Below are 17,832 nucleotides of genomic sequence, written 5' to 3'. Positions count from 1 at the left end.
AGCAGGTTTACATAAATATAATTGCAAGAGTATACAAATGCCCCAACAAAAGCAAAAATACATTTATATCGATTCATTTTTTCAAAGGTAATATTTCACGGTTGTTCACATGGTAGCTAAAAACACATAAGTGATATGCACTCCCCATACCTATAACCTGTCAATGCTATCAACAGGTTCACTACTATCCCCAGCAGAAAAAAAACCCTCATGGAAATAAAGCAGACTTTCACATCAAACCAAAGCCAGACAGGTTAAGGGGACACAAACAGAAGTGTGTGAACAGACTAACTGATGACAATTACAATATAAACAAAACACCCATGATAAAAATTCTGAATGAAAAGTTTGTTTGAATTAGGTGAAATTTGTGTTCGTCTTGACTGACATAAGCCCAATCATAAAAATCAATTCCGGTGGCACACAGTATCAATATTATTTCAAAAAGCTACATAAATAATGAACAGAATTACAATATTTCGTTATAGTTTCCCCTTTGCAATGAACAATCAAGAGTGGCTAGATAGATCAAATCTATATTAAAAAAGTTACAGATATACATTTATATTGAATCAAGCTGCATAGCAGTTTGAGACAAAACTTCAATTGCAACGACGTTAAACAACAAATGCAATTAACATTTTCATGGAAATAAAATCAGATGCACAACACTATACATTTATCTGGTCACGCATCTCTGTACGGCATTTGAAGCACACAAGTCGTATGGCTTGCAAGATACTAGTTATCAAGGGCTAATAACCACTGACAATAGTGTCACAGCGGTGAATAAATCAGGCAACACTGGTACAAGATAAATCTGGTCTCTACTATAAAAAGTTTGTCAAGGCACAAGTATATCATCCAATGTACTGAGCAATACTTCTAAAATATATTTGCTGTACACTGTGATGTCATAAATCATTGGTTAGTCTGGGTGCAAATATGGTAAAAATATAACTTTCAAGGTGACCTCTGCATTTCTGTAGTCATTGGTTGAGTAGGAAAAGTAGTTCATTTTTAGGTCTTCAGTAAATGGAACCTTAACCGGCACAATAACGTATAGCGTCACTCAATTACAAAGACTCGTCATCAATGTAAAACATGTAGCCGCAGAACCAAATAGTCCTCCTCTTTTGTCAAAGCTCAAACTATTTGGGATATTCATTGGTTACATTTGAAAATAGGTATTTTTTCCCCCTCAATATGCCTATTGTGTATTCATAACACAAAACATGAACATGCTGCTGCCAAAATATTGTATGTATACTATATATAAAGAATGTACTTTATCATTGTAATTGGTCCAATGTTGAGTAAGGTGGCCTGATTAGCAACCTGCTCGGGTTGAGGTAACAAACACATTCTGCGTTTGGAGTTTTTTGTAAACCCTATTAACAAATATTTAATAGATACTGTTTTATCTGTCTGTATGGCTTTATAACTGGCATAGTTGTCCAATAACTTCCTGCTCTTTCCTTATTCAAGAGGTGAAGTAAGTTGTAGATGTGACAGTACAGGTTCAATGTTTCACAAATGATATCACAAGGGTTTGACTTAAACTATCAGCTTTGGACAAACATACTGTACAATTGATCTCAACCTGGCATATGAACAGAAATCTATCTAAGGAGGAAAACAATGCACAGGAAAGTACATGTGACTCGTAGTGTACATGGTACATTTGAACTCCCTCAACCATAAAGTTGTATCCCTGTCCTCAGAAGGAGAAGATAAGCTTCACTGACAGATATGTCACACAAGAACACTGCCAATTACAGTTTCAACAGGTGGGGAAGGGCCAAATCCACATAACTAATATTAATACAATTACGGAGTTAAATCAGAACCAAACTTGTACATCAAGTCATTTGTAGGACAAAGATGATTGTGGGACACAATATCTAAGACAAAAAAAATAACAAATAAATTAGATATGATTTCTGAAAAGATGTATTAGAACTACACCAGTAAAAAAGATATGATAAAATATTTGTAAATCTTGTAAAAAATTCACATAAATACTCATGACTATTGGAAACAAAAGTACTATTTTTTCACAAGAGTTGAAGAAAGCCAATCACAGACAGCTCTTTTCTCTAAAGCAACTTAACGGTTCATTCTTCATGAGTAGGGTCCCTTTAAATATCTAAAAGAACACAGCTCAAGCTCTGGGATGGGGAATATGTGGCCCCACCAATCACATTACTAAAAATAGTTTAAATACTCTCCATTTTAAAAATCTCCTTGTTTTTAAAGTGAATAAAAGGTAATGATGTTAAGAACACACACTAACAGACAACAACAATAAGAGAGAAAGATGGAGGCACTCAACTAAGCTGTTCTTGTTGTCATCAGAGACCAGCCCCTTGTTCATGCGTATACTCAGATTCAGACTAAAAACAAGACACAATCTTACTGTTGGCTCCACTTCAGCCCAATACTCACATGTAAAGAATAAAAGCACAAACCAGTTTGGCAGCAGTACAGGTGTGGGATCTTAATTTGAACCAGTTTGCTACAGCAGAAAAATAATCCTGCAGCAAAAGGAAATGTGAATTATTCTGTGGATTATTATTAATGGACATTTTTGTAGGGGTTGATGCATTTTTCTTTAGGGTAAATCAAGTCTAAAATGTCAAAGTCGAAAATACAAACTTTAGAAACCTTTTCAAAACTCAAATACACATGCCTCCCGAGAGGCGCAGCATTGCAGCGCTTGAGGTGTCACTACAGACCCGGGTTCGAACCCAGGCTGTGTCACAGCTGGCCATGACTGGGAGACCCATGATGCGGTGCACAATGTCCTTGTCCCATCGCGCTCTAGCGACTCCTTGTGGCGGGCCGGGCGCATGCCCGCTGACTTTGGTCGCCAGCTGTACAGTGTGTCCTCCGACACATTGGTGCGGCTGGCTTCCGGGTCAAGCGCTCAGTGTGTCAAGAAGCAGTGCGGCTTGGCAGGGTCAAGTTTCGGAGGACGCATGGCTCTCGACCACCTCCCGAGTTCGTACAGGAGTTGCAGCGATGGTACAAGACCAACTACCAATTGGATATCACGAAATTGGGGGTAAAAAGTACAAAATATATATATATATATATATATATATATATATATATATATATATATATATATATATATATAAGAAAAACTACAAGTTTGTATTTCTTGAGGTGCAGGAAAATTCTCAGGAACAAAAGAGTGATCAAATTAAGATCCTACATCTGTATATCACGCCTGACACTAATAATCCAACTACAAACCACCATTCAGGGTCAAGGCAAAACAAATAACTGCTCCAGTCACTTTCACCATTTTCTCCCTGTCAAAACATGGCTAGTCTCAAACGACAAATATGAACACACCAATCAATATGAGCCATACAACTGGCCATTCATGAAGACGAAAAAGGAGGGTGTGACCTGAGGCCTTGACTCAGGTCCTGGGGTGGCCCACTGTAGGCAAGAGAGTTGCTGTTTTACAGTAAGACAAACATACGGAAAACTCCTCTCTGATCTATAGATAAGTCTAGTTCGTGCGTGCCCGACGTGAGCTAATACAAACATCTGCCATGGAGACATCACTACAAAACAACACATTATCTACACTTGCCATAAGATGATACAAATAACAATATACTCTTTAATTACATCAATCAGACAACCGTGCGCACTGGTATATGGTACGCATATATGGTTCTGATTTATTCAAACTGTAGGCCTATTATTTAATTATGTAGACTGGAAATGAATGATTTAAAGGCTGGATTCTTTTTCTTTTTCTTGATCCACATTGACCCTAATCTAGAGCATCTCTCGTACTCCAGAGTCTAATCAGGGAAAGAAATCCATGGTGTAATACTCAAATACTTGGAGTTATTCCCAGGAATGGGTAATGGGAAGAATGCTGCCAATATGATAAACTGGTGTTTCATGAAAGGAGCAATAAAAAACTAGAGCCATAACTCAACACACATGCAGGAGTAATAAAGAAGTCGAGCTGTACATCCAGTAAACAGCAGGAGAGATAAATAGCTGACGAGTAAATGCATGGGCCAACTTAATGAGGAAATGGTCACAAAAGGAAAGCATCGTAAAGTGCTGAAAGAACTAATGTCAAAATATCTTACAAAGGTTTGTTTTTCACAAATTGTATATTTTCTTTTGCTATTTCCTAAAATACTTTTAATATCGTATAAAAAGGACAACAATGCGTTATAAACAATTGTGAGCCCACACTCTGGTCCTGGAGAAGACAGAATGCTGCGCTAGCTTCCACCACCATCCTTATAAAACCACACCGCAAAGTGCTGCTCTGAGAACTGATGAGTTAGCCAAACATTTCAAAGTGTCATGTTTCAATAACAGCTGGAGGCGACTAGCTGTGAGATACATTGACCACACTGCAGTTGTGGGGTGACTACAACCTATGTCCTATTTTGAGGCCCAGGTTTAGATGCAGTGGAGGACTGGTACCCCGCTCGGCGCCACTGTGGAGCATCTACACATGATGAAGACTGTCCTTGGAGAAGAAGGCCGCTGAGGCTTACATGTAACTTGGAGTTTGGACAGGAGCCCACTGTTGAATTTGTTTCCATTCTTCTGCCATCTGTAATGGGGGTCCACACGGGGTCTTCTGCCATCTGTAATGGGGGTCCACACTGGGGGTCTTCGGGGCTCCTAAAGGGAGGGGCAATTACATGTTTAAAGACCTCTTCTCTCTTCACAAGACAGCATGTAAACAGTAGTCAGTGATTAAAATTTGAACTAGAATTAAAAATGGTTAATCCTGCTTTCTGAGATACCATCAAAACGTTTAAACTGAACAACAAAAGTGCAACCGTTTTAAACACATTGGCAAACCAAACTTTTAAAATGTTTATATAGAGATGAGCATTCACCTAAAACCTATAGCAGGCCTAGTAGGAGCGAGTGAGGTTGTTGCCCTGCTCCTGCAGGCTAACAAGCAGGTCATCTATCTTCTCCATGTTCTGGGAGGCGGTCATGCTGTTCTGTATGCTCCCTGACTCAGACATGGACTGGTTGAGCAGTGACTGGATCTGGGCCTCGCTCTCTCTCTGGTTCTGACCAGACTGACTGATGGCAATGATCTGATCAGACAGAGTGGTTCCAGGAGAGGTTATCAGCTGGCCACACTCTGTATGGGGAAGAAAGGGGTAGTCACTGACTACATGCCACATGAAATGTTAAATGTTATCGAAAACCAAACAATGGCATACTGTTATCTGGAGCATATTAAAAAAGCTGACATTTGATAAAAGAACAGAAATCTTAATCATGAATCCTTACCATTCTGAATCCCAAAGAGGAAGAGGCCTGGCTGCTGGACCTCGCTGGGCTGGTTGAGGGTCCCACTGACTGCTGTCTGGAACAGAGACCCTGGCTGCTGCACAGGGGAGGAGGTGGTGGTCTGCAGGCCTGCCACCCCATTCTGGGTGCTGAAGATGCCTGTCTGCGGGAGCTCCTGGGCAGCCATGCAACCCTGCAGGGCAGCCATGTTGGATTGGGGCATGAAGAGGGAGACGGGCTGCTCTGGGCCGTTGTTGGAGCTGGTGATCAGTTGCATGGGCTGCTGCTCTTGGAACAGGCCCTGCTGGCGAGGCTCTGAGGGGTTCCCCACCACCTGGCTCTGGTCCTGGAAGGCCATGGGCTCAGAGGATTCCTGTTGGCTAACCGTCACCATGCTGGCCTGAGAGAACAGCATCGAGGGGTTTTGGGGCTCCTGAGAGTTCAGGCTGCTGCTGCTCATGGGGGGCATCTGGCCCTGGCCGCTGAACAGCAGACTGGGGACCTGCTCTGGAGTGGAGAGGGGGTTGCTGCAAAACAGTAGGCTGGCCTGCTGCTGCTGGGTCTGAGAGAGAGTGTTTGCAGGTGGATGAGGGGAGATGTTCTGAAACATGGAGTTCTGCTGAGGTGGCTGAGGCTGGGGCTGAGGCTGGGATGGCTGCTGCTGCTCCATGGGAGTTCCCTGCTGGATGGGGGAAAGCTGGGTCTGAGCCTGGAACACTGACTGGGGCTCAGTGGCAGAGGTCTGCAGGGCACTGAGGAAAGCCAGCTGCTGCTGCTGGCTACCGCTAGCGGAGAGCTGCCCGGGCAGGGTACTCTGGGGGAGGAACAGGTTGGCGGGAGAGGGGGGCTGCTCTGGGGAGAGGCTGGTCCTACTCAACACTGTCAGGGTGTTCTGGAAGAGGGTTGCCTGGACCTGCTCCTGGGTGGGAGAGGCCTTCTGAGTGTGGAACAGTGCCCCCTGTGGGTCCTGTGCCTCAGCCAGGGGGCTGGGGTTATGAAAGAGGGGTGGAGAGGGATGAGAAGGGGTCTGATGGAGGAAGTTGGTCTGAATGGAGAGGATCTCATTGGCTTGCTGAAAGAGTGCTGCTTGCTGCTGCTGTTTCTGTTGTTGTTGTTGTTGCTGCTGCTGTTGTTGGGCCTGCTGAAAGAGGGAACCATGGTTCTGCACCATGCCCTGCTGGGAACCCTGCTGTTCAGTGTTCTCACCTCGAGAACCGCCCTGGAATATGCCACATTGCATGGGCATCTGTGACTGAAACAGCTGCTGCTGCAGGTTCTCCAACACTTGCTGTTGCTGCTGCTGGTGTTGAATTTGTTGCTGTTGAATTTGTTGCTGTTGAATTTGCTGTTGTTGCTGAATTTGTTGTTGTTGAATCTGTTGTTGCTGTAGTTGCTGTTGCTGAATTTGTTGCTGCTGTTGTTGCTGAATTTGTTGCTGCTGTTGTTGCTGAATTTGTTGCTGCTGTTGTTGCTGCTGAATTTGTTGCTGCTGAATCTGTTGCTGTTGTCGCTGTTGCTGCTGGCTGCAGTACCCTTTGGCCTGCAGTTGTCTCACTGCTTGTTCCAGTTGGGCCACCTCGTCTGGGGGGAATATGGGCAGCTGGTGTTGCTGGGGGACAGGTTGAGGAGCCTCCACTTGTTGACTGAGCCTCCCTACCGCCCCAGCGTTGTTGCCGGCCCTGTCCTGCCCCAGCCCCTCTCTGGGCTCCAGGAGGAACTGCTGAGGCCCAGGTTGGAGTAGAGAGTCTGCAGGCACGGGGAAGGAGTTGGTGGGAGCGATATCCTGCTTCTGTATGGTGCTCAGGGCCTCTGCACTGTTGAAGACTGCTGTTTGGGATTCATCAGGGTCACTGGCAGACCGCGGCAAGGAGTTGGAGAACGGGCTGTTGTTGGGGGGAAGGTTGGAACTCATGTCCAGCGTCTGCTGGACCGAACACATGACATCGGGGGTTCGCTGAGAATACAAAAAACAGATGACACCTGCTAGTTTTTTTTATATATATTGGGAGAAAGATCAATATGGTTCATATGGATATGATTCTACCATTTAATGAGGCATTATCACAGCCAAGGCTGGGAATGCATTTGTAGAGCTTTTACCTTGAAAATGCCAGCAGAAGGGAGGTTGCTGGAGACCTCCATTGGAGTGACCTCTTCTCTCTTCACAAGAGGCAACATTGGGGGCATCAAGGCACCATCAATTACTGTAGGTGCGTGAATGACAATGTTAAAATTTTGTCATACTGAAAGCCAAGATACAGAAGTACATTGACACCCCCCCTCCACACACACCTATGCATTACAAACAAGAACACACGATACAGCATGGTAGAGATATACTATACCTTTCATCCGTTGATCAAAAGGGCAGGGCTTGCCTGGAGATGGAACTTCTTTCTTCACAGATATGTCCACTGAGATGTACACAGATAAGTAGGTTGAGTTATGGACATGCAAATCAGATGACCTTATTCTTCATACCCAGTCTCATTCTCCATCGACTGCATGTCAGGTTTTCATATCCAAAAATTGTATATGAAATGTTACTGTATAGAGTGAAAAACAATAAGAAATAAATCTGTATGACTTGACTGTTTTGTATAGGGCGCTGCTCTATTGGGCAGTATCATGTTTAGTACATACTGTATTTAGAAGGGTATTTTTATTTTAGATGGATCATCTACACTTCCATGTTTTGTTTCATTGTTTTAGTTCCTTTCTCTGTCACTTCCTGCTCGCTCATTGATAGTTCGTGCCACAGTGCCCAAAGGACGTTTTTAACGACTGGAAGTGATGTGAGAGAAAAAGGAGGAGACAAATACCCTCCCTGTTTTCGAGTGGACATGGCTTCCTGTACCAAGGACTGAAATGGTAAATTTAGAGCAGGCTAGAGGATATATCCACCTAATCCAGTAGTGGTGGTAGAGTAATGGTTGTAATTTACACTGGCTGAAGACACGCTCTGAGGAAATGTTGTTTTGGTCCTAATGTGGCGCAGGAGGTGTAAAAAAAAATAACATGGACTTGGACTTATCACAGACCTGGTTCTGGAGTGTATGTAAAAGGCTGCACGTCGTGGGATCGGCCAGCATTGGTCACCACGTAGATCCCCACACACACCGCAGACACGATGGCTGGGTTCTGGTATGGCGGAACCTTTACAATCAAGTGATTCTGAGGGGAAAGGCATAACAGACAAATCCACTTAGCAAACAAAACTGTACAGTAGCCCCAGTCTTATAATTACATACATCAAGTCATGTGATAAACGTGTCACCATCCCGTCTAAAACATGTGCAAGCAATGTCAGCACAATGTAGAGTTGAAAGAGAGACATAGCCACAACGGATATAATCCTGGCACAGACGATGAACTGGAGACTCCGTACGTCACTAACTAGTTCAAACACGCATCACCTTTCTAACGCTGCTGACTAGTAAAAGGTGTGGCGGTGATTTACATAGTTTGCCTGGTTACAAATTGTGAATAACATGTGAAAGACATCTAATACCTCAGGGCTCAGACAACTGATTGAGGCTTAGCTAACGAAGCTCTGACCCTCTGGCTCCCAAGGGCAAAGGTTTATGCAGGACTGTTGAGACACACTTGCCACCGTGGCTCTCAGTAATTAGGTGACAAAACAATGAGGCCATTCACCTCCCTGAGTGATTAGCAATTTAAGATGATTACATCTGAACCTACAAATCCCAAATGGCCGTCGTTATCTAATCACCCCGTTAAATCATTAGCATGAATCATTCTAGGACCACAATAAGCAGAGAATAAGCTTATTTACCTGGTGAAACAGCTCCATGTCAATTTCAGCCTCTGCCTTCCAACACTTCTCATCTTAGGGGGAAAACAATGAACGGTTTCATTAGTATGGTAGGTCAAAGAATAAATATAAATGTTTTTCATTATTCATTATCCATAGACATGGATTTCAGACAATAATAGGTTGTGTAGGCCTGCCTACCTGACACATTTTCCTGGAATATGACCTTGGTGTCTTTGAGGAAGTTCTTCCCAATGATGAAGACCTCCTCATCCCCCCTCGCCGAGCAACTATGGAGGGACTTCTTCAGAATCTCAGGCACCCCTGCAGGCTGGGCTGTAGACAGGACACCAACAGACCGTCAGGCTCGGAGTTCTGCTTGACCTAGCTTCTTTAACCAATATTCTGTCACGAGTACAGAACTGCTGGCCTTCTCAGAGGAACCAGGGGAAGCTGACAGAAAAGCTTAAACCAATTGCTCAAGAGTACCTTGTGATTTCTTGGAAGGCACACGTGTAATCTTGTGAAATAGTAATTGTGCTTAATTGCTTTGCCAGGAAAAATGTGAGCTGAGCTGGCGTTTAAAAAAAATGGGGTGCATGTGATTGTTATTTTACAGTATATGATCCTTAACCAGACAGTAAAATGACTGGAATATAGGTAAACTTGACACTGTCTTTGCAGTCCCCCTTTCTCACAGGCAAATAGAAATGCCCAAGTTTCTATAAACAACAAGCTGACTCCTCCCACTCCTCCTCCCTCCCCAGTTTTCACAGGCCTTCCTCACTCTCACCACCCCACTCCACAGCACAACACACACAGACAGACAGACGCCACTGGAGATTTAGGTTTTATATTTTCTGGCCAGATTTTCGCTTGGACGGATTGCACTCTGGCATTGTAAACAATAGAAGTCCACACCTCTTTCTTCCCCCTTTCTTTCTCTCCCTCGTCTTTTTTGGAGTTCTGCTTCTAAAACCACCGACAAATAGAATTTCTTATACCCCAGAGCAGTCTTTCCTGTTTTTGCCACTCACAGCCACACCCTGTGCCCACAACGGGAGGAACACGTGAAGCTGAAGAGAGTCTATATACATGGTCTCTGAAAATGTACTTGAATTAGAAAATTATCTGCTAAGCATACATAACGCATTAGAAATGAAACTTCTAGACTGAATCAACTCTTCAAAGTGTCCAAGTCTTCAGCTTAAAACTTAAAAACGAGATGAAAACAATAAAACAAACCTATATTACAAATGCTCATAAGGCTATCCAGTCGAATTTTGACAGTAACGGCTCCCAATGAAGACTTCATTATTGACATCCTTGTCCTTGTCCTGCCCCAAGCTCCTCTTCAGTTTCCTCCTGTCCACCAACCCCCTGAATGAACTTATTATCCCTCCCCCTAATCCCCTGGTGACGTGCGTCACCTCTCAGCTCAACAGAGTTACTGAGAGAACTCCGGTGAGCAAAAGCTACAAATAACCTAAAGCCACTCACTGCACAGGATGGGGGACGATGGTGTCTGTAACGTGAGCACAGAGCCATCCGACCTGGGGATGTTGACCCGAAACACCAGCCTGGCACGCGTGCTCTTCTTTTTGGAGCCGGCCACCCCGATACGAGCTTCCACATCAGCGTTACGCAGCTTTAGGATCCCCACGCAGTCCACCCTGCAGAGACACACACACATCACAGCTATTAGACTGGAAGGCAGGCCTGCTGACCAAGGCCCCAGCGGCTGCAACAGCCCCCAACACACTCCCATTGGAGGATGACTAAGAGGAGCAGTCTCCAGTATATGTGATTTTACAGAATTGCAACAGCTATGGCAATAAGCAGATACATACGCCAGGGACATATTATTGCTGGGGTCCAGGGACACTTCAATGACAGTGGTGCCCTCGATGTCCACCTCCTTGCAGGCTGTGGTGTTGCGCCCCGTCACCCTGCAGGCCTGGTAGAACCCATGTGGCTTTACACGCCCAGCGTCATTACCCACAAACACCTGCAGCACCACTGCCTCATTCACACCCTCCAGCTGAGGACAAGAAGGAAACAAAGAACACTCAGATCAGAAAATAACACAGCTGCGCCAAAGTCAACTCTACCTATTTTTGTAAGTCACTAGAGAATTGAGCGTTCAATGTATTGTGCAAGTGATAGTTTTCACAAGAGCCAAAAGGGTGCAGGTGAAATAACGTACAAAAGTGACTACGTGAAAGACAGTGCCAGCTTTCTGCTTAGCAAGATGGTAATTCCATGACAACACAACTGTCCCTGCACAACTGCCGGTTTTGCTGTCTACTTTGAGAGTAAAACATCTGAAATATGCAATACATTGTGAATAGCATTTGTTGATACAGAGATATGACAAAGAAATGCAAATAAAGTCACGATTTGCTGTTGTAATCACTTCCAAGAGAATAATGATAGTTACCTCTTTTCTCGGTGGACAGGAAAATCTGTTGTTTTTATGTAGGTTATTTAATATATTGCATTTAGCAGGCACATTTATCCAAAGGGATTTAGTCATTCATTTCTGGGAATGTAACCCACTATCCTGGCGTTGCAAGCGCCATGCTCTACCACCCGAGTGCTGCCTTCCAAGGTGCGTTGGAACATCTAGCTAGAAAACCTTATTTCATAAAAAGAAAATACCGTGGGGTTGATGCATTGCATCACTTCTTACACAAGTTTCTACATAGTGATTCAGTGACTGTCACAGGCTGACTTAAGCATGTTAACCCAATGTAGAGGTGTTCTGTAACAATGAGTATGGAGCAGGTTGATGGTGGCATTTGATGAAGGACAGATAAAGGGGTAGAGTCAAAACAGTGACCCGTGTATGGGGCACTGACCGTCCACAAAAGCCCTAGAGGCCACAGCCTGGTCCTGATGCTGGTTTAAGGTGTACCTTTAGGGTGGGGAAGCCCTGCTGAGTGCGGTCCTTCACTGACCCCCTGCTGCCCTCAGTCAGGTAGCGGGCTCTGTGCTGGGTCTCAGGCTGGATCAGGATCTTCAGCTCCTTGCCCTCACTCTTCTGAGGGAACTGGCTCGCTAGGGTCCCACCTTTCTGATGGGTTGTTTGGGAGCCATCTGCCGAACTGCAAGACAGACTGGTTAGGTACTGTGTAAGCCCAACAACTCCTAAACAACCTACATTGAAACATGCAACACTAACATTGACTACAATACGCGTGCTTATATTTAATGCAGGGGATTGTTTCCTTTCACTCATTCACAGCACTGTCCCCTGCTAACCCTAACCCTGCCTGTGTCCTTGTAATCAATGGGGACTGAGGGCCGCACAACCTGGCGTTGGGTGACAGTGGCAGCAACCCTCACCCCCCACGCCTCCTCTCCGCTCCACCTTGTGTTCGTTTATGTAAGGGGAGGGAAGATTAGCTCCACTGTTGGCACCAAGCTTCCTCTCAGTGGAAGAGAACTTGACAGGACTTGGAGACCATCCACTTACTATCAAAGTTCCAGCCAAGCTGTGAACCCACCAGCAAATATCTGTGTGTGTGTGTGTGTGTGAGTGAGAGAGTCAGTATGTGTGTATGGTGGAGCATAGGGGGTATTTGGAACTAGAGAGCAGCAGGGGACGAGTGAGGGATCCCCAAATAGCTGCCATGGTTTCCCAGTGACACTAGTGAGCAATGCAGAGTTTGGAGGCCCACTACTAAGCAGGGTCCATCAGAACCTCTTCGGGGATTCAGATTTATCGGTATATTTAATCTGCTCTGCTTTCTCAGCGCTTTTTAAAGAGGCTCAGTGTGATTCACCATGGCTGACCATTGTTGGTGCGGTGGTATCCTGCCCCTCCCTAGCCTCTGATCTGCCAGCTCTTCTTCAAGCACAGACAAATGTTCAGCCAGTGGTTTGGTACGATTTCCGCTTGTGGTATAGTGGTTTTACACCTCTTAACAATGGGAATAAGTATGGAGCAAATTTAGATAAACCTCTTCAAAATCAGGCAAGATAAAGAATGAACAGTTCTGTTGAGATGTTCATTCAATAGTAGTTGTAAATGGCCACTGCTAATTTCAAGTCGATCAGTGTTTTTCAATTAATTAATCACTTTCTGACATTTAACTTTTCTTAATGTATTTCCATTCTGTGCTCCAGACAAGATTCAAACTGAGAACTGAAACTTAACCATAAAGTCCATAGAGCCATCTCAAAGATGTAAAAGAACAGGAAAGTTACCTCTGCAGACTAAAAGGAAGTAAATGGTAGGCTAGATAGATTTCCACATGGGCTAATTTCACTGTAAAAGAGATCCAGGGGCACCCACCTTCCTTTGGTACAGGCCTTGCTGTCTGAGCCCAGCTGTGAGAGCACAAAGTGAGGCCCTTTGGCACTGTCTGCATCAAACACGTCCATGCTGGCCTCTTCGGCCGAGGCAGGCTTGGGCCCGGGTCGCTGGCGGGGGGTGCGTTTGCGGGACTTCCGGGGCACCTCTGTGTTGTCGTTGTAGGAGCTGGAGCTGACGATGCTGAAGTTGGAGGCGGAGTCATCCATCCAGATGCTGTTGCTCTGCTCGGAGTCCTGGAGCTGATCCTCCTGGCAGGACATGCGGCTGTCGTCAAACAGGTCTTCGGGCGGAGGCGAGATGTTCAGCACCGTCCGCCGCTTGGAGGGGGTCATCTGGTGGTGCTGCTGGGCCTCCTGGGATGCCCCCCCTCTTCCTCCTCCACCTAGGGATCCTGACCCTCCTCCTTTCTCGCCGCCAGCCCTGCCGCCACCAGCACTCCCACTGTTGCCAGTCCCGCCCTCGGCTCCAAGCATCTCAGCCACCGCTCTGCTACTTACACCTTCGTCTGGAGCGGCGATGCCGGTATGAGCAGAGGTCTGGTCGGTGGCTGAAGTAGTGGAGTGCATGGTGGAGCTGGAAGAGGTGGGAAAAGCACTGCGAGGGCCTCCCATGGTCATAGAAGAGGAGACGTTGGTGGCATCTACAGTGTATACAATTGGACAGTAAATAAAGGCATCCCAACCAGCATTGGCTAGCAGTCCCATTCAAGCAGCGAAATTTGTGCATGATTGTTTTCTCGTTTTTTTTTGCTTTCTTTGATCATCCAATTATAATTTTCACTTTTCTTTTATTGCATCATGATGAGTGAGTGTGTGTGTGTGTAGGTGAGTATGTGCGTACACGTGTTCTGACAAAAAAATAAATACAAAAAGTGGGAAAGAGTCCTATTACAGGACATGATGTAAATGAAAAGTCATGAATCTACTGACATGTATATCTAATTATCTGAAATGGATACGTAGAGAGTTTCTAATTCAATCTGCAAAGAAAAAATAGTTCCCCAGAACGGGCAGTAATCCAATTCTCTGACACTGGGACTTGATTTTGAATAGCATTTGCCATCAACATAAATTAACTGGGAAATCTACATGTAGAGGGATGTTCAAATGAAAATGAAGATTATCTGGTGTGTAAGATGATGCGTGCCAAATGGAGCTTTTTCTCATACAGGTTCAAACAATTTAGTTGGGACTGAGCGTAGCCACAGAGACAAGATAAACAAGCTTCTGACCTATGAAGCAGAGAACTGCAGACCATTTTATATGCAGACACTCCCTGCTTCAGAGGGAACTTCCTGGAATAAAAACGAGACAGCGAATGAGCAATAAGAGCTGAACATTCAAATGTAATTTAAAAAGAAACTACGTTGAACAAAACGTATTTGTGAAAATGGAACAGTCATTCAAGGGTCTCGTTCTATTCCTGCTATATTTTTCTGAAAGTCCTCCTAAAAACACCTTAGGAAACCTTAGCGAGGGTTGAAAATGGCAGCAAATGTTAAATACATTTCAAAAGCATTCCTAGTTATCAGGTCCTCAATGCAGGGTACAGTAGAGTGCAGCTTCAAGCAAGTGAAATGGCAGATGCTGCATGGTAGATTGTCATCTTCCACTTTTGTGAAAACAAACTGGATTGTTTGGGTAGTGTAGGGCTTGTCCCTGGCATAAAAGGGCAACAAAAACATGGAGTTGGAGAAAGCTCATGACACCCCCATGGTAAGAAATAAAGCATTACAAACACGCAATACTTGACAGTATACTAGAGATGATATGATGGAAGAAATGGAAGCCTTGGTGGCCTAAGGGCTTAGCCCTGGGCTAAGGTCTGAGCATGGAGGTGAAATCCTGAAGACTGTTGCAGGAGAAGGGAGAGGAGTGAGAGGACAGGCAGACAAGCTATCCTAATTTGTAAAACCTTTATCGATACTGTGAATTCAACATGTTAATAAAAACAAATAAAAAATAAAAAGCGGTGCAACTAGGTTACACTTCATTCAAAAAAAGGTAACTACAGTGCTTATGACTGAAAAATAAGATAGCTTTTTGTTGGTAATTGGAAGAATTCCAGATATCTATGACTCATTTCCAGTCACTTTACATTCCACCCACAAACTCGCTCTCTTTGCCCATTCCAAATGCACTCATATGTAGGAACCATGCCACAATATGGAGCACAATTTAGCTTTAATAGGATTTTATTTTTCTCTAATTAATTTTAGTGGCTAAACTGATTGAACTTATTGTAGAGTTGCCATGATAAACAGAAGAAATGTATAAAGCCATACATCCATTTATGCTCTGATGAACAAGAATGCTTTCAAAACATACAGCACATTGCTTCTGTTTGCAGAAATCCATACAATCTAGCGAACAGACAAACAACTTCCACCTGATTGCAGATGGTTGGGAGCAGCTATTTTATCCAATAGATTATATTTTTTTATTCAAGAGACAGGAATTATTTTAGTTAGATTGGGATCCAGCAAGACAGCAATTTGTTCCCCATGGCAGCAAGACAGCAATTTGTTCCCCATGGCAGCTGTAAGCTTCCTCCCACAGACCCCACATGCAGATCCTAGGTTGCAAAATAACTAGTTCCATTTTCACAATCATGTCATTTCAAATGAAAATCAGTTTAAAAACAAGAATAAACATAACAGAACAGTGGTTTTGAAATGCTGATGGATTAGTTCATTACAAAAATTTGTCAAGTAGAAAATCTAAATATGAAGCTTTCCTTTGAAACACATTTCATGATGTGGTGCTGTTCATGCAGATTTTAGGAAGCGTAACAAACATGAGAATCATACAGGCCCTGCTAAGATTGGAACCACAGTGAATGATTTGCAGCCACTTTGAGCGCCCTCTCACCACACTTAAAAACACTCACAGAAACTGGAGAAACAAAGGCCTCAAAGAAACCCAGTCCAGTAAACCCCTCCAGCTTTGTAAAGGTTCACAGCTCTTACTCTGCTCCCTCCTGACTTATTTATATGGCCTAAAAGCTTTCTGTAGACTACTGTACATTGGCAAATATGCCTGAGTAAATGGTCCCATCCGTGAGTTGTGTACACATTTCAAACAACTGCCCTTTTATGTCCTGCTGTCTGTCCAGAGGAGGGAGGAAATGTCTTTTTTTCTCATCTAAAAATGAGTTGCCCTGCTTTGAGTGTAATGAAACTAAAGACAACCGTGTAATAAACAGCAGGACAGCAAACGCTGCGGGAGAGAATGAAATCCCTCTGTTTTTGGCCTGTGCTGTGGAGCAGTAGAACTGTTGGATAGAATCTCCCTCTCCGTCTCTCCCTCTACCACACCCCCATTAGCTTTCTAGTTTAAACAAGCAAGGCTGGCTGATTGTTTGTTTAAAATGTAGCCAGGTCTTAAAGAAGAGAAAACCCAGAGACACCTACAGGGAGGACGGAGGAGAGCACTGCTGCATCTCTTTATCCAGGGTATAAATAATTTAAAATCAGGAAGTCTGATTTATCACAGGAGAAAGGCATCTGGCCACAGGAAGAGGCATTTATCACAGACACCTTTTAACCCGTTGCTGTTTAGCCTCTTTAAAGCCTAATGTGTCTTTGGTCATCATCACGTCAAGCACTTTCATTGGAGATTCTTTTTAATCCAGGAGTAGGCTTAATCTCAGTCCAGGAAACTGGCCCTCGTTAAGCATTGCCTGGTTTTAAACCTTTTGATCTTGACAAACTATTATACCTGCAAACAGCACAGTACATCTGATAACCTTGAAATGCTGAGCCACAGGTGCTAATGAAGACATCCTGTTCAATAGGAGCCCATCCATTCTAAAAGAAAAAGACAGCTGGCCAATAGGCAGCTATAACCACCAAAATGGCTGACTCAGGATTCATTTCTTGTTTGAATTTTGAGTCATCACCTGCTCCGTTTGTGCATAATACTATGGTTAACGAAATGCATTGCAATTCAATAGTCAAATGTAGATGGAGGACAAAAGGTTGAAGGCTTCATGTATAATTACTCTGAGGAGGTTTGGTACAGAGACATCCAGAGGAACAAAGTACAGTTGAAGCTAGAAAACTTCATACATAAAATGGTGTATATTATGAACACATTTTATATAGTGCCTTCAGAAAGTATTCACATGGTAGATTTTTTCCACATTTTGTTGTGTTACAGCCTGAATTTAAAATCGCTTACCTGAGATTTGTCACTGACCTACACACGATACCCCATAAGGTCAAAGTGGAATTATTTTTTTCACATTTTTACAAATAAAAAAAAAATCCCTTGAGTCGATAATTATTCAACCTCTTTGTAAGCCTAAATAACTTCAGAAGTAAAAATGTGCTTAACAAGTCACATAATAAGTTGCATGGACTCACTCTGTGTTCAATAATCGTGTTAAACATGATTTTTGAATATGTACCCCACATATACAATTATCT

At 43.8% G+C, this 17,832-nt stretch overlaps 1 protein-coding gene across 5 annotated transcripts in view; it reads right to left on the bottom strand.

Moving 5' to 3' along the window:
- Positions 1 to 3,141: 3,141 nt before the first annotated feature.
- nfat5b (nuclear factor of activated T cells 5b) overlaps positions 3,142 to 17,832 on the bottom strand; it is a 60,073-nt gene continuing 45,382 nt past the window's right edge. For 3 of the 5 annotated variants that reach the window (XM_021586165.2, XM_021586164.2, XM_021586168.2), the window contains 12 exons: positions 13,383 to 14,043; positions 12,000 to 12,189; positions 10,933 to 11,123; positions 10,583 to 10,755; positions 9,284 to 9,418; positions 9,104 to 9,156; positions 8,349 to 8,481; positions 7,653 to 7,721; positions 7,408 to 7,511; positions 5,308 to 7,261; positions 4,899 to 5,155; positions 3,142 to 4,677 (listed from right to left, as the gene is read on the bottom strand). In XM_021586165.2, the coding sequence (XP_021441840.2) occupies positions 4,917 to 5,155; positions 5,308 to 7,261; positions 7,408 to 7,511; positions 7,653 to 7,721; positions 8,349 to 8,481; positions 9,104 to 9,156; positions 9,284 to 9,418; positions 10,583 to 10,755; positions 10,933 to 11,123; positions 12,000 to 12,189; positions 13,383 to 14,043 (3,902 nt within the window). In that variant the 3' untranslated portion in view covers positions 3,142 to 4,677; positions 4,899 to 4,916. Of the gene's footprint in view, positions 4,678 to 4,898; positions 5,156 to 5,307; positions 7,262 to 7,407; positions 7,512 to 7,652; positions 7,722 to 8,348; positions 8,482 to 9,103; positions 9,157 to 9,283; positions 9,419 to 10,582; positions 10,756 to 10,932; positions 11,124 to 11,999; positions 12,190 to 13,382; positions 14,044 to 14,634; positions 14,698 to 17,832 lie in introns of all 5 variants that reach the window. The other 2 variants (XM_021586166.2, XM_021586167.2) reach the window with 1 other exon arrangement.

This window comes from Oncorhynchus mykiss, chromosome 26 (assembly GCF_013265735.2).
Source record: "Oncorhynchus mykiss isolate Arlee chromosome 26, USDA_OmykA_1.1, whole genome shotgun sequence".
Taxonomy (NCBI): domain Eukaryota; kingdom Metazoa; phylum Chordata; class Actinopteri; order Salmoniformes; family Salmonidae; genus Oncorhynchus; species Oncorhynchus mykiss.
The sequence above is the reverse complement of the archived record's forward strand: the minus strand, read 5'-3'. Positions and strand labels throughout refer to the sequence as shown.